General features: G+C 34.2%; 3 protein-coding genes across 3 annotated transcripts; 2 read left to right on the forward strand and 1 right to left on the reverse strand.

Moving 5' to 3' along the window:
- Positions 1-972: 972 nt before the first annotated feature.
- LOC133296926 (ultraviolet-B receptor UVR8-like) lies at positions 973-7,475 on the forward strand. The gene is made up of 11 exons (XM_061495967.1): positions 973-1,353; positions 1,749-1,987; positions 3,341-3,349; positions 4,581-4,879; positions 4,950-5,105; positions 5,229-5,387; positions 5,518-5,685; positions 5,865-5,996; positions 6,097-6,183; positions 6,619-6,714; positions 6,788-7,475. Exons 1-11 carry the CDS (start codon positions 1,039-1,041, stop codon positions 6,958-6,960), a joined length of 1,833 nt encoding a protein of 610 aa, XP_061351951.1. The 5' UTR covers positions 973-1,038; the 3' UTR covers positions 6,961-7,475.
- A 507-nt stretch (positions 7,476-7,982) lies between these two features.
- On the reverse strand, positions 7,983-12,292 carry LOC133296928 (protein PTST homolog 2, chloroplastic). Its single transcript, XM_061495969.1, has 8 exons — positions 11,694-12,292; positions 11,208-11,370; positions 10,692-10,887; positions 10,368-10,609; positions 8,900-9,045; positions 8,673-8,820; positions 8,479-8,547; positions 7,983-8,376 (listed from the first exon to the last, which is right to left on the reverse strand). Exons 1-8 carry the CDS (start codon positions 12,212-12,214, stop codon positions 8,278-8,280), a joined length of 1,584 nt encoding a protein of 527 aa, XP_061351953.1. The 5' UTR covers positions 12,215-12,292; the 3' UTR covers positions 7,983-8,277.
- Positions 12,293-14,202: 1,910 nt separating this feature from the next.
- LOC133296927 (eukaryotic translation initiation factor 5A-4-like) lies at positions 14,203-15,312 on the forward strand. The gene is made up of 3 exons (XM_061495968.1): positions 14,203-14,332; positions 14,945-15,106; positions 15,196-15,312. The coding sequence occupies exons 1-3, from the start codon at positions 14,210-14,212 to the stop codon at positions 15,310-15,312; spliced, it is 402 nt and encodes a 133-aa protein (XP_061351952.1). The 5' UTR covers positions 14,203-14,209.
- The last annotated feature ends 549 nt before the right edge of the window (positions 15,313-15,861 follow it).

Consider the following 15,861-nt stretch of genomic DNA (forward strand, 5'->3'; position numbering starts at 1 on the left):
TATCTATGGGAAAGGTTATACTTACAACTTATTTTTTTTACAACCTCTTACAACTATATATCTTAACCGTTGATTTCCGTCAATCAACGGTTATCATTTATTGTGATTTAATAATTAGTTAATAAATTTAATTTGCGAAAATCTTAACCGTTGATTGACGGAAATCAACGGTTAAGATATATGGTTGTAAGAGGTTGTAAAGAGAATAGGTTGTAAGTATAACCTTCCCCATTATCTATTGCAATCCCAAAACGATAATGTTTTGGGGTTTACAATTAAAAATAAAGGGTATTTTAAATTTTTTTACTTTCCTCTTATATCATAAAATTTACTAAAACATCATTTTTTTTTTAATTTTAAACCCCCAAAAAATATCATTTTGGGATTACAGGAGATAACCGTGACAAAAAAAACGTTAATCCTTATAAGAAAATAGGAAAACTAATCATATGAAATCATCTAATAATACTATAAAATATTCTTAAATACAATCATGATATTATAAAATACTTTTCATATATTTTAATAGGTCCTTTCCACAATTCTCTATTATTTAATAAATCACTTAATAAAATAGATCTTTTTTTTCATTTATTTCAAAATGTATATAACTTTTCCTTAACCAAATATAAATCTTGATTCATTTCACATTCACACTCAATCACTTATGAAATTTTGTTGCATTTTTTTTTATGTAATGAAACTATTTTCTCTTCTCTATTTATATTTCATTTTTATTCAAAAAAGTTGAAAAGTCTAGAGTGCCAAACATAATCATACACTTTATTTTTATTTGGGATAATATATTGTGTCTATATCTTTTCATATCTATTATATTTACTCCTCTTTTAACATATTAGATCACAATCTCATATTATAAGTAAAATAAATATAAAAAAGTGGATATTTTATTCTTTTAAGATTGAGTATCTATCTCCGTTAGTTAAAACTTAAAACTGCGCTTGTGTTGTGTTTCACATTGTACTTTTGTTATCACTTTGCGTACGCTGTATCTCAGCTATTCTCTCACACAACACTATGAGTCGCAAGAGAGACAAACCCTACTTTTCCCGCCAAGCCGCCAAGCGCCGCCGCCCCCTGCCGGAACCCCCGGTGGAGGATATGCCCACGACGAGGCCTGCGCCGCCGTCCGCGGTGGTCGTCATGGGCCTCTCTCTAGACTGCTCCGTCTTAGATCTCAAGTCCCGATTCGAGATCTACGGCCCCATCTCCCGCATACGCATCGACGGTGATGCCGTCGGCTACGTCACCTACCGGAATAAGGACTCCGCCGACGCTGCCATCGCCGCCGGCCTCGACCCTCATTTCGGAATCACCGTTAACTCCAAAAAGGTGTTTCCTTTTTTCGTTTCTCACCTAGGGTTTCAGAATCCGCATTTGAAAATCCGGCAATTTCGTTGTCAAAATTAACAAATTTTCATTGCAATTGTTTAAAATTTTAATGATGTTTTGAAACGATGAAGCGTAAAATTGAACACGACTGACAAATTTTCAGTGCAATTGTTTTGGGCTTGATGAAAATTTGATGGTTAGAAGTTGAAGATAACAATGATAAAGCCTGAAATTGAACACAATTGACAAATTTTCTGCCTAATTGTTTAGAATTTTGGTTAACCAACCAAAGATTTCTGTTTAGTATATTTCATGTAAAATTGGGAGAAAGGGGTTTAATTGCATTGTTATAGTACTTATGTGTGAAATTTGAAGGAGATTGTTGTATGTAACAGGTTCAGGTGTTGTGGGCAACCGATCCTTTAGCCATGTGGAGGGAAGGAGTTGGTAATAACAAGGATAAAGGGTCAACGTCAAAGCTTGTGCGTGCTGAGGTACCATTGAGCAGGCATGGAAGAGGTCATAGACTCGCTTCAGCTATAGGGAATACCAAAAGAAGTGAGGATAGCTCAGGTAGCTCAGTTCTAGAAGTGCCTTTCAGGGGTAGAGAAATTGTTGCTTATGATGATATCTTGTAACTCTGAAAATCAGTAATTTTATAGGGTTTTCTTTTTTTTGTATTAATGCTTCGAATTTGGGATTTAGATCTTTGTAGACTTGTAGTTTTTCTCTTTTTCTTGAGTATGTTCCGGAGGGAAGGTAATTTATGGAAGGTTATTATGTAATTTAGTTTGTGATTGTGATGTTTATTGTCTACATCATAAATGTAATGTGGTAAATAGTTGGTTTTACCTTGTGTTCTCGTGTCGATTCTTTGGATTTGAAAATTTAAGATGTTCTTCTATGATTGCTCACATAAATTTCAATTCAAAAGTTTGCAGTTGACCATTTTTTTTTTCTTTTCTTCAATTTATTTGACGCTCCGGTTTTTCCTCATTGCTTTTTTGTGAACAAAGATTGCTCTCAATGTTATTTTGGTTTTAGAGGGGATAAAAATATTTCATAAGTTATTTGTATTTATTTTCAAAATAATATTATTTTGAGTTGAAAGATTAAAAAATTATAATGATAAAAATTATTCTAAATTTAAAATAAATTAAAATTAAAAAATACTTTAATTTTCGTCTCAAAACGAAATTGTTTTGGCTTAATGTAGATAAGTTATTTGCAGTCACTCAGAAAAAATAAACCTAAAATTATTTCTTACATATATATAAAAATTAAAAATGGATAAAGTTTATTTTTTTTTCCTTTTCTTTTTATATGGCTCCACACGAATTTCATATATTTTTATGTTTTTATAAGAGATAATTTTATTTTCTATTATATAAGAAACATCAAACCTGTAAAGAATCCTTTTCTTTTCATATGGCCCACATATGTTTTTATGTGTGTATAGAGATAATTTTATCTCCTATTACATAAGATACATCAAACCGATTATTTTAGTTTAGAAAGAAATGATATTTTTTTTTTACATTGGTTACAAATTTGATTTGATCACGAAGGTCAATTAGAAATTGTTTAATAAAATTATTTTTGTACCAATAAAGTTCAGTATAGTTGCTAAATAGTTGGGTCCTATGAAGCACCGACACTTCAAAAACTCTGACGTATCGTGTCCGACACTCCCCGACACTCTATCACGCATTGTAGAGACTCAAAAAAAGGTTCAAAGGTTGCGTTGCGTTGCGTTTTTAATTTCAACTATTAGATTCGTTGGATTACGATTATCATTTTATTGAGTTTAATATAAATATTTGGGATATATTATGTTTCTATGCAAAATTAATGAGTGTTAGAAGTTTAACTTCATTCTTTTATTAAATTATTGAGTATTAAATATACTATACTATACACTACATAAATTAAAAATAATATTTAATATCAAAACGTGTCCAACGTGTCGAAATCTAACATTTTTTAGAATTAATGTGTCAGAGTGTCGTGTCTCGTGTCGGTATCGGTGTTACATAGGTTGGGTCCTTTAAATATGTTGATTGGGATTAGATTTATGGCCGTGTGTATAGAAAAGGCTTTGTTAGTAGAGGTTGTACCTACAATTGCGTGATTTCTGCACCTCGAGAGAATTAGTCTTTGACTTTTGGGTGAAGACACCGTTGAAACAATTTTCTAAAAATAAAATAAAATAATTTTTGTTTTTGTTTTTTTAGGGAAATAATAGGCAATTTCATAATATAAATTGATAGAAATAAGAAATAAATCTTTTTCCATGACACATTATTAAATGCATACATTGTAAAATATGTTTTATAATTAAATATATACTATTTATTCAATACATGTTATCTTTCGAGAGAATATAAATAAACTGTGTTATTAATATGTGTAGAATTAGCTTTTTTTCTGACAGAATCATTTAGCATTAAGCAATACTTTGAGGAAGCTAACGATGGTTCAACAAATTGGCAACAAGTGTTTGGATCAGTGTGCAGTCCGTTGTAGATATATATATATATATATATATTTATTTATTTATTTATTTATTTTTTTTTGGAGGTTTACATATATTTCTTCATCTATATATTGTTTAATTTCTTATATTAATTTGAGATACGGAAATATTTTTTATTCATTTATAAAGATAATACGTGCCTACTTTTTACGAAATGCGTAGTTATATACAATTTAAATATGAAACCACGAGGTAAGTTTACTTAGTTAAATTTTAAATAGAACGGTGGTTAATTACATAACCTAACCCTTCACCGTTTTATATTCACTATCCTCAAATTACAATTTAAAATTCTTTGAAGGGCTAATTGCCTGATTCTACGTTCATCATTATCTCATCTCATGTACTATCGAATTTTTGTTTTCAAAAAAATAATAAATTATCAACTCAATTATGCGAAGAACAAATATCTAAACTTTATTTTGTAAGAACTTTTGAATTTAAACTACGTCGACAGGGAAAAAAAATCTTATTTCTCAAATATTGAGGAAGATAATTATTTTACGTAACATACATAAAAATAGATGAAATCTTCTTTATTTTTTTCGTAAATTTTTTTATTTTTTTTGTTTTTGTATGAGATAATGAAATAATTTTTTCTTTCTTTCTAAAGTATCAATTACAAAAAGAACATAGAAGAAAAACAATAGAACAGCGTATTAGGTATGGTCTCTGTTTCGTGGAATAACAGTAACAGAACCGAACAGAGAGCAGCGAAGGTAGTGATGGAAGAAGATGAACAATGGAAAAAATCAGAGAAGGAAGATGATAAGGATGAATCACAACAACAACGACTATGGAGTTGGGGTGCTGGAACCGAGGGGCAATTAGGAACCAACAAGCTTCAGGACGACCACTTCCCTCAACTCCTTCACCAACCCTCTCTCTCCTCCATCTCCTCCCTTGCATGCGGCGGCGCTCACGTCATCGCCTTGACCTCTGGTATCTACCCCATCTTTGTTTCTCACACTAAAAATATAAAATATCCTCTCTTTTTTTCCTATTTTAATTTGCCCTTTATGTTGATGTTAATATTAAAAATAAAAAATAAAAAATGAAGATGGGAAAGTACTGTCATGGGGTAGGGGCAATTCTGGCCAACTAGGCCATGGGAAGGTTGTTAATAACGCCTTGTATCCCAAGACTGTAACATCATTGGACGGCTACATCATAACCCATGTCTCTGCTGGTTGGAGCCACTCTGGTTTTGTTTCAGGTTTGCACTCTGCTGTTTTTATCTCCACTGTGTTTGTAAAGTGAATAGTTGAGGTTCCTTAGCAGTTGAAGCTTGAAAGAGTTAATAATTTTTCCTTTTGATTTGTTCTTGATTGGTTTCCAGATACTGGGTGCCTGTTCACTTGTGGGGATGGCTCGTTTGGTCAACTTGGGCATGGGGATTATGCCTCACATTGTTCCCCTATCAAAGTGTCATGCTTTGTTAATCAGCATGTTGCACAGGTTGCATGTGGCATGCGCCATTCCCTTGTCTTGTTAAAAGGTATTGGATTGGTTGATGAAGTTGTTGCTTAGACTGCTTGAGTTTCTGTTTCTGTAAGAATGTGTGTTTATCTCTTACTTTAGACTGCAATCTTGCTCCTTCTCAATTACCAAAGGTCATAGTGATGCAGATTGTCCATTAAATCAAGTTTATGGATTTGGCTCCGGGAAGCGTGGTCAACTGGGTGTCTCCAAAGATAGGATCAAATCTATTAATCTTCCTAAAGTTGTTAGTGGTTTTGAAGATGTGGAAATAGTTGAAATTGCTGCAAATGGAGATCATAGTGCTGCAGTATCTGGTAAATCTACCACCTCCTTGCATGATATGTGTGATTTACATTTTCCTCAATTGTCAGTCATATAGAATAGGTACTGGTGACATTCATATAAAAAAAATAGTTGGCTAAAAGTGGCATTATATTCTTCAATAAGTAGTTCCATTATCATCTCTCTTTTTTGGTTGTTGTTGTTGCAGCAGTGGATGGGCATCTTTACACCTGGGGAAGAGGCTTCAAGGGCTTTGAAGATGCTCACTTTCCTCAATGCTTAAACACTACATTGAATTTTACCAAAGCCACTCTGGGATGGAACCATGCTTTAGCTATGACTGGTATTTATTGACACTATATACCAAAATCTTATGATTTCTTCCGTTCTCTCACTTCCCTGTTTAAGAAGTGTGCATTTTGTTGTTAAATTTGGGTGTATAGGTGAGGGGGAGGTTTATATGGTTGGCGGCAACCACCTTGGAGTGCTTAGTGATCTTCAGAATATGAGCCCACCAAAGCAGTTAGCTGGTAATGCATTTGAGTTACTGTTGGACTTTAAAAACATCATAATTTACGTACTCTCTTGTTGCATACATCTTTAATCCTTCAGAATGTCAGTTATATTACTAGATTTAAGTTGTCTATGCGCTGTCATCATCACCGTGGCCTTGGCCACTTTACTGATAATTCATATATATTGGGAAAATGCAAATAAAGTCTTGGAAACTTAAATTTATCTTTTGGGAAGTACCATATGGGCAATTCGACAACTATTATGGAGTCGAGAACCAAAAGAGGCAACTAATGTGTCTATTAAGATAGATGTAAATTTGTGAAAAAAAAATGGTTTAAAGCTGCATAAATTCAGATGTAAATTTAATGGTGTAAGAAAAATGCGAGATTTCGTGTTATGTAAAATGTTGTTTAAATAGCATTACCTTATGCTTTATTATTTTGTAGTAGAGTTAAGAGAAGCCAGATTGGAGAAAGTCCCTGGCCTTGATGAGACGAAGATTGCTGATATTGCTACTGGAGCTGAGCATTCCGTTCTGGTCACAGGTAAGTAGTTCTATTATTGCTTTTCTGCAAGTTTACAATTACATAAAGGTGCTGACTTCATTCTTATTTTTAGAGAACGGAGAACTAAAGACATGGGGTTGGGGTGAGCATGGTCAACTTGGCCTAGGGGATACTTGTGACCGAATCAGTCCTGTTACAGTAAATCTCGGTTGTGATCTGAATGAAGCTACATCAATCAGAGTTTACTGTGGAAGTGGGTTCACGTTTGCTTTATCCATGCCCTAGATTCTTCTCAAACTGGATAACACCCTAACTTGACATGCATGCCAAAAGAAGTTTTGTTATTATCTAGGTACTTTCAGTGGCAGTGTATAAAATGATATTTATCAAGAAGTCTTCTGCTTCTCAAGTGCTATTTTGGATTCAGGCTGCATTGCACTGGAAGGAGGAAGGAGAAGGAACGTGAACATGGATATGGTTAGCTTCTCAATCTAACAAACTAATGGAGGAAAGCAATTCAAGTCTTGCCAATTTATGGATTATTATTGAGAGTGTAGGCTGGAGGCGGCAATGATCATCAGTAGCCTTCAGAGGCATGTTTCACAGAACATGGCTATGAGATTCCTCACTGGACTTCAACCCGTCAATTTAAGCGTGTAGCCACTCACCATATCATTTTCCTTGTAACTCGGATTTTTTAGAAGTTTTTTTTTTCCTTAAAAAAGGTAACTTTTGGAGAAAGAAAAAACTCATCCAATCAGGCTCTTAGTCCATTTAATACTGTCTTTCTTCCGAGAGAGTATGAAAGGAAAAGCACTCCTATTATAATTTTCGGTTTTCTATTATAATTATGGGAAATTATTTTCTTATGTTACATAAGATAACAAAAATTTCCTACACACATATGTAGAGGAGAGATGAGAGAGAATATGGGAGAGAGAAAATGTATAAATGGGTCCCATTTCTTTATATGTGAGTGTAGGAAAGTGTTTTTATCTTATGTAACATAAGAAAACAATTCCCCTATCATTATAATCGTTTCGATTTGACTGGGATTTGAAACCAGTGTTTTCTTCTACCCTCGCCGTCCACCCTCGCCAACATTTGATTACCTATATTCAGGATCTTAAACTTTCACTTGATAGATTGCTTTTATAAATATTATTTAGAGAGAATGAAAAAATAAGTGGGTCTTAAAGCATGGATGCCTCAACTTCTAAAACAGTAAAATTATGCATAGACGAACCGTTTCTCATCTTTTACAATTAGTCAGAAAGCAAGCGAAGAAGACCATTGAAACCAGTGAAAGTGGTTATGGACTCTATTTACCAACAGGACTCGTATAATTTGCTACGGTGCGGCACCGATTACACAATTATATTGAACATGCTAAAACTGACTAAATGGGATTAGTTTGTAATCAGTCAAGAGATCTACTTCCAGAAGTTATACAAGTGCTAGGGTAAAGAATCACTGAACTACTCACTGTGTATTTTGTACACTAGTGAAAATATGGAAAAAAGAAAAAATTGGTTGACTAACCTAATGCATGTCATCCTCTTGTTCTCCAGATACTGTGTCGTGCTTATTCTTTCTGTTACTTCAATCATGAATGACGAGAAGATTATTCTCATAGCCATTATTGTTAACAACCGGGCGCAACGGATCAATTTTCCATTCACCATCAACAATGAACTTGATCTGAAAAAGAAAACCAAATCATAAAAATGCCTGCTCCATATATCTTATTGGGCACAACACCATCAGGTTTAAGAAATCATTAGTTGATAAAATACGACTAACCTCATATTTTCCAGGATACAGCTGCAAGCACACAGAAAATAAACCAGTACTTAACTTCTCCATCTTTCTCTGCAATGCAATACTGTCCGTTCAATACTTAACCTCATAGTTTTAGTGCATCTATGCACACGGTATTGCATGATACATTAATTTCTATTATAATCTAACTGAAAGTTCTCAGAAAGAGATTGGACCTGGGTGGACCAACCATCAAATGATCCAGCTAAAAATACTTCTGAAGCAGTATTAGGCCAAACTACGCAAGTAGTCTTCAGAGTTTGCAAAGCTCTGCGGGCATTATTGATCCTCTCCTGTTTCTCTTTGACTATCTTGTGTGCATCCCTGAGAGAAAAGAATGTGGTATTGTCAAGATTTAGGTAATATATATAATTGACATTTTTTGAATGGTGTCAGAGGATACATTATTGCCAATGCCATCTTTCCTTCTAACACTGCCAAATTAGCCCGTATTGATCGCAGTCTATCCTGAGCATTCATGATCTCATTTTCCTGGAATTCCCAAGCATCAGAAAGCTCTGCTAGATCATCAGACGAGCTCTTCTGTTCCTATTGAAGAATATACAGCAGGCAAATCAGGACTAGTTCAGGATCCTGAGGAGGCATTCATATTAGTGTTAGCAGTATATGAAAAACTCAACATCAATAATATATTTATCCCAAATTAGTTGTGATCGGTACTAGATGAATCCAAATAAAAACTACGAAAAGATTGAGGCAAAAAAAAAAAAAAAATTTAAAAAATAAAAATAACACTAGAAATTAAAAATAGCAATAAACAATTAAAAAAATAAAGATAAATAAGAGAAAAAAAAATATAAGAGAAAAAGAAATAAAAAAATTAAAGAAATAAAAATAAAGGAAGAAAAAGAAAATAAATAAATACGAGAAGAAAAAAAAAAGAGTAAAAAGAGAAAGAAAAGAAAAAAAGAGAGGGAGAGGTAAAGAAAGAAATAAAGGGAGATATTGAGGAAAATGACTAAAAATGGGTCATCTGAAATATAGGACGAAAAACGGATCTAACCCTCTACATTGCTTATAGCTTTCATCCTATTTGTTCTAAGACACACCATTCACCAATCTATCCCACTCTATTCTTCTAGCTTCTTTGCAGTAAACAAAACTAATGTGTGGTAGCTAGTAGCTACTCCTACAACTAATAAATCATATAAAAATTGTTCAATGCCTTAAATATACTAAGAACTGAATTCTTCTTGGCTTATCAACCAAGGGAGCTTGTAAAACTCTTCATTAACACCAGTCAATCCATTTACACAGCAGATGTGTGTAAATATGTGCTAAGACCTGAGAGAGAAAGAGAGATGCCCAACAGATGAAAGGTTTCCAAAATTGGATAAAGAAGCAAAAATTAAGCTTCTTTCATAAAAAATATTGGATAGACTTATTGCTGACAGTTTTAGTGCATTCACATTGTTTGATATATCCCATTTAATATATATTATAAGATAAAATTGATAAACAGACTGTGTTTGTATCCTTTAACGATTCCCTTGGTTTTGTGTGGTTACTTATCACAATGCATAAGAAATGCAACAAATGAGATAAACTAACCGCACTAGTGTTTTTTTAAATGAATAATTAAAAAACTGCAGTACTAGACTATGCCTCCTCTGCTCCCTCCCGAATAGAGATGCATCAAATTCTGATCTCCTTATTTTTCTTCTCGCTAATTTGTAAACTAAGATCACTACACCCTTCCCACCATTGCCCCACCCCCGGCATGGTAAGATAATAGGTTAGTGAGACTCTCTCAGGCAGCAAACATGTAAATCTTGTGCTATTTCTTTTCTTTTTGTTAAGGTAATTTACTGGCAAGTCCCATAATTAGCTTATTATGTTATTATACTCACCATCTGCATTGTAACTTTATCCGTGCTAGACCTCAACAAGTCAAGTACAGAGGATAGCTCTGACTCCAGATGCTGGATACGGGATTTTATGTCGTTGTGATTTGCATTTCGACCAAGAGAACCTAATCCTGTTTCTCTGTTTATAGATTCACAAGAAAACTCACTTATTTTGAGGATATCAGGTTGTCCTGAAACATCACTCAAACCTCCTTTCTGAGTTTCATTGGGAACAATTTCAGCATCTGTATGTCATAATTACAAAGATATCAGTTGATCCTGACTACAATACTAAGAAAGACACAACCTGAACATGCAAAATATTACCTTCAAAATCTGCATCCAAAAAACCAGTCCTCTGAATAATCCAACTTCTCCACATCTCTGGCTTAAGTGAGTTTCTTGAATCATCAGTACCTAATTGAGATTTGTGCTGATCAAGTTTGGTCTGGAAACCACTGAGAGGACTGCTTGTTGGGTTCAGTGAGGATGGTCTGCTACTATTTTTAAGGTCAGCAGATACCTTTACAACATATGAGACACCAAAATTAATATTTTAAATTTTCAATTGAGTGAGGAGAACCACAGGCAGTATTTCAAAATTTATAATTCGATCTCTCTCAATTTCGAAGTACAACAGCCCATTGAAAGGTTCATTTAATTAGCTTAAAGGACAGGTAGAAATATATAACAGAAGAAACATTGGAAATATGAATGTTAAATAAAAACAATTTCAATATTCAAATGTTCCAGAACTCCAACATCAGCTCATGATTTTTTCACTTTTGGCATATGATGTAAATATTAATGGACACTAATTTGAAGGGTATAACATTTACTTACTGTATCAGTTGTGGTTCTATGATCCCATTCATCTTTATCTTCATTCTTTTCCGAAGAAATACTAACTTCTTTCTCTCTGAAGCCAAGTCCAAAAGAACTACTTCTCTCTTTCTCCAGCCGATTCAATATACCCTCAATGCCGGATTCCTCAGCTTCTAATTCCCTATTAAACAGAACATAACACTTAGGATACCGCTCGAAGTTGCATCTAATTCATCCATTCGACGATAGGAACAATACAGTGGCAAGAAAGAAAAAAAGGGAGAAACTTATAACCATAACTAAACTGACACATTTGCTCGATGCTGCAAGATTAAAGGTGTAGACAAACTGTTACAAATCAAAAGCTTCGAAAACCTTGTCAGTCCCGTTAAAGCATTCCCTATACAACACAAGCCACGAACATTCGAATGCAAGAGAAATTTAAAACATGCACAAACACGGTAAAGTGGGAAACAGGATGCATAATTATAATGGGATTCTCACACTGATTTAGCTGGTTGAGAAGAGTTAGCCGAAGAAGAAGAAGCAACCCCAGAAGCCCATCTACGAGTTGCATTACCGTCAATTCCATTGCTTTTCTCATCTTCAAAATCGTCAATTTCACGGGACCCTTCATTCAAATCCCACCCAAACGCAAGCCAGCCTCCATTGTTGACAATGGCTTCAGCCAAATCCATCCTCCCAGCAGCAACCAGCTCTTCCTTGGTGGGAAACGCTTCTGGGTTCTTGGAATTCTGCATGAACTCCAAAATCTCCGACTCCAGAGATGAGAAATCTCCCTCGCTCTCGTCCCAAACCTTGCAACGCCTCAGGAACCCAGAGCAAGACCAGCACCAACCCTTGTAGAAATTCCCCTTCCTCAGAACCAAACCGAGCTCGCTCAGAGCCGCGAACCGCTGCACCCTCCTCCTCGAGCCAAATGAGAAGAAAAGTGGGGGAAACAGAGAAGGGGTCAAGTGGGGGAAGAAGAGCAAGGAAGGAGAGGGTGCAGTGAGGGAATGCATTGCTCAGGCATTTCGTCGAACAGTTAGTCCGCGAACCAGATTAACAAAGTGCCTCGCGCCAGCACGGGAGAAAAATAAAAGGTGAAAGGGAGCAACAGTGAGACACTGACCCAAGCAACGAACAATACTACACTTGAAAGCGCTGCACTAATAAAGTTATTTTATTACAATCATTTCATCAAACACTTGTTGGTACATACGTTAGAGAGAGGGCCGTTTACTATTTAGGATCCATCTTATATTCTAAGAGAAAGCCATTTTTGGCAACTTCTGACACGTGGTTGCTCCTCTTTCTGACACGTGTTTGCTTTCGCACTCCAAAATTCAAAAAGTTTCCTTTTTGGGTAATTCAGGGAATAAAAAAATTCAAAAAAAATTATAATCTGGACTCAAAATTGATGGCCACGATTTGCTGTCCAAAATCAATGGTTTAGATCTGTTCTCATCTTTATTGGGACACAGCTCATAATCCTTTTCAAATTTTAAATGTGGAAGAAAAGAGAAAAATTTAAATTTTGAAAACTGACAACTCAGTAAATGTTCAACTGCTTTTTTCATTGAAATTGTTAAACATTTAACAAAACCCTAAACGCCTTCTCATCTTCTTCTTTCTCCTGTTCTTCTGTTCTTAGTTGTTCTTTTTTTATCTGTTCGTCGTTTTTTATCAGTGCACAATTTTTTTGTTCGTAGTTCTTTCTCCTGTTCTTCATCGTTCTCTTTTCGTGCAGATTTAATCAAATTTTTCTCATTTTTTGTTGTTCTTTTTGCATCTTATAGTGTTCCTTTGCGTTTTGCAGATTAGATCGAGTTTGAGTGGATATGCTTAGAACCATTTGAATCTCTGATTTCTTTGAAGATATTTTTCACGCCATTTTTTTGAGTGTATATGGTTATCTCCTCTTTCTTCCATTTTTTATTATTATTTTTCAATAATTTCTTCACGCCATTTCCACTTTCTTCACGCCATTTTCAAGGATCTGGAGAAATTCATGAAAGAAATTGATTTTGTTTCTATGAAGAATATATAATCGTAATTTCTGTTTAATTTTTTTTGTCTTTTAACTTTTTATTATTTATTTAGTTATAATGTTGTTTCATAGTAATGTTTTTTCTTCTTTTTTTTTGGCTCACATATGTGTTTGATACTTATTGTTCTCTTTTTTCTTCTGCATCCAGTAACTGTATTCTATGAACTGAGTTTTGGGGAGACAGAACTGAAGCAAGGTATGGTGTTGAACTCTGGCATGGATAGGGTAATTTTTTTTACCACTCTACTTCATTTATTTTATCTGCACGTGTCATGATTTATGAATTGTTCATGCTTTCTGCAGTTGAAGTTAGGAGATCCTTGCACTCAAGGTTGGGATTACCTCATGATCGTCCCCTATTAAGTATTGTTAATTCCTTGGATTTTTCAAAATTGAAGAATGGTGGTATTGTCTCTCTACAGAAAGGTAATATGTACATCCAAATATAAAGTTTTTTATCTTTAAATTAGTATCAGTTAAAACATACAGCCTCAAGGAATCAGCACACCTGAGGTACTCACTCACTCAATCACTCCTTTCAATATATGTTGCATCAAATTTGTTATTCTTCCCGTTTTTTCATTCATTCACCAAAGAATTTTCACTTATCTGGTGTACAAAGTAAACAACTTTCTGTTTCTCATTGCCTCCGAGTGATTGCAGATGTGGCCAGACCTTATTCAGAAGGCCAAAGATGGAGGCTTAGATGTTATTCAAACCTACATTAACTTTTGGAATGGACACGAGCCTTCTCCTGGAAATGTAATGCAAATGCTTTTCTTTTTCTTTTCTTTTTTACTTTATTATTTTTCCACTGCTCACCCATTTTTTCTCACTGCTCACCCATTTCTTTATGCATATATTTTGAAGAAAAAAAACAGTATTATTTTAAGGATAGGTACGACTTGGTTAAGTTCATCAAGCTGGTTCAGCAAGCTGGCCTTTATGTTCATCTTCGAGTTGAGACATGTCGGACGAGGAACACCATTTTGAGTCCAAGGCTGATGCCGGAGCCTCCAAGACCTATCCTCAGCAAGCTGGCACCATTCGCAAAAACGGTTACATCGTCATCAAGGCTCGCCCCTGCAAGGTCTCTTCTTCTTTTTTTGTTTACTCTTGATTTCAATCGAATCAAATCATTAATCTATTCTGCTTTGTTGTTTTTTTTGGAGGAATTTATGTTTTTGTTTTTCGGTGTTTGATTGTTTGTTTTATTTAATGATGCTGGATTAATTTGATTTAGATTTGTTTGTTTTATTCTTTAGGGTTTAGTAATTGATTTTGGTCCTGATCATGTATGTGTTGGATAATTTGGCTTTTGAGATCTATTTGTGTTGTTGATTTAGATGATTAGGTTTTGGTCTTCAAGCAGTTCTCACTGTAAAAAGAAAAAAAATTGTTATCCGTTGAAATCTCAAATTCCATATGGTGTTCCTTTTTATGCTTTTGTTTGTGCTTCCTGTATTGATTTGAGTTTTTCTTTTTATCATGTGGTTAATTGCTTTTCTTAGATTTCGAACTTGTGCATTTAAGCAACTAACTAATCGATGTTAATTGACTTTTTGCTTGCGTATTTGATTGTTTTGTGTGGATTTTTTTTTAATGTGTTGGGCTGCGTTCTCTTTTTGGCACTTTTTGTAATACTGATTTATGGTTTTTGTGATACTGATTTATGGTTATCAATGGGTTCTCTTTATGATAGGTTGTTGAAGTTTCAACTTCCAAGACTGGTAAGCATGGTCATGCTAAGTGCCACTTTGTTGGAATTGATATTTTCACTGGCAAGAAGCTTGAAGATATTGTGCCCTCTTCCCACAATTGTGATGTATGCACTTTTTATTATGTTTCATCGTTCTTCAGTTCTGTGAGTTTCTATTGACAATTCCTTTGATTCACCCATTAATCTTATTTTGCTTCTATTATCTAAAACTCTACTTGAATGATGTGTTATAGGTGAGCCTGCTTACTGATAATGGTGGCACCAAGGATGACCTGAGGCTTCCAACTGATGAGAGTCTGCTTACTCAGCTTCAAAGAATCAGCTTCTTCGTTCTGTCTTTGAGGGAATGAATGTCAACTATTGAATGGTGCTTCTCAAATAACGCATTTGCTATCAAGTGTATTGTTATTGTTATTATGTCTCTCTTTTGCCTAGGAAATAAGGATTGCTTTTAATTAAAGTTATTGATAATAGGAATCAGTTTTAACTCAAAAAAAGAGCAAACATTCAATGACATTAAAAGTTATACTTTGGAGAAGAGCCAAAAACTATGATGCACAACATCTGTATTATGCTAAGAAAAATCCCACTAACTTTTAAAATTTGAATTTTAAACTTAATATAGGTGAAAAAAAATTCAGCATTAATTGATGGCAAATATCTGTATTAATACTCCATTACTTTTTCAAAATTCGAATTTTAAACATGATATAGGTGGAAAAAAAGTTCAACATTTTTTAATGGGAAAAATTCGAATTGTAGAGTTCAAAAGAAAGTTAAAATAAAAATGTCAAATTTTATTGTATCAAATTCTCAAAGAATAATTTGTAATGAGGCTTTGGGATGTAGAAGTGAATTGCTGTTTTTTTTTTTAGTGGATGCCACACCATTATAATAGT

Source organism: Gastrolobium bilobum, unplaced genomic scaffold, assembly GCF_033153095.1.
Source record: "Gastrolobium bilobum isolate Gb01-03AN ecotype WA unplaced genomic scaffold, APGP_CSIRO_Gbil_v1 utg16414, whole genome shotgun sequence".
In the NCBI taxonomy this organism is placed as follows: Eukaryota; Viridiplantae; Streptophyta; class Magnoliopsida; order Fabales; family Fabaceae; genus Gastrolobium; species Gastrolobium bilobum.

Excerpts from the sequence above, each read along its gene's own strand:
- LOC133296926 (XM_061495967.1), top strand. The coding sequence starts at position 1,039 with ATGAGTCGCAAGAGAGACAAACCCTACTTTTCCCGCCAAGCCGCCAAG. Across the intron at positions 5,106-5,228 it reads CCACTCTGGTTTTGTTTCAG|ATACTGGGTGCCTGTTCACT; the intron begins GTTTGCACTCTG and ends ATTGGTTTCCAG. Across the intron at positions 5,388-5,517 it reads TTCCCTTGTCTTGTTAAAAG|ATTGTCCATTAAATCAAGTT; the intron begins GTATTGGATTGG and ends ATAGTGATGCAG.
- LOC133296928 (XM_061495969.1), bottom strand. The coding sequence starts at position 12,214 with ATGCATTCCCTCACTGCACCCTCTCCTTCCTTGCTCTTCTTCCCCCAC. Across the intron at positions 10,888-11,207 it reads ATAGAACCACAACTGATACA|GTATCTGCTGACCTTAAAAA; the intron begins GTAAGTAAATGT and ends TATGTTGTAAAG. Across the intron at positions 8,548-8,672 it reads TTGATGGTTGGTCCACCCAG|AGAAAGATGGAGAAGTTAAG; the intron begins GTCCAATCTCTT and ends ATTGCATTGCAG.
- LOC133296927 (XM_061495968.1), top strand. The coding sequence starts at position 14,210 with ATGTCGGACGAGGAACACCATTTTGAGTCCAAGGCTGATGCCGGAGCC. Across the intron at positions 14,333-14,944 it reads TCAAGGCTCGCCCCTGCAAG|GTTGTTGAAGTTTCAACTTC; the intron begins GTCTCTTCTTCT and ends TCTTTATGATAG. Across the intron at positions 15,107-15,195 it reads TTTCATCGTTCTTCAGTTCT|GTGAGCCTGCTTACTGATAA; the intron begins GTGAGTTTCTAT and ends GATGTGTTATAG.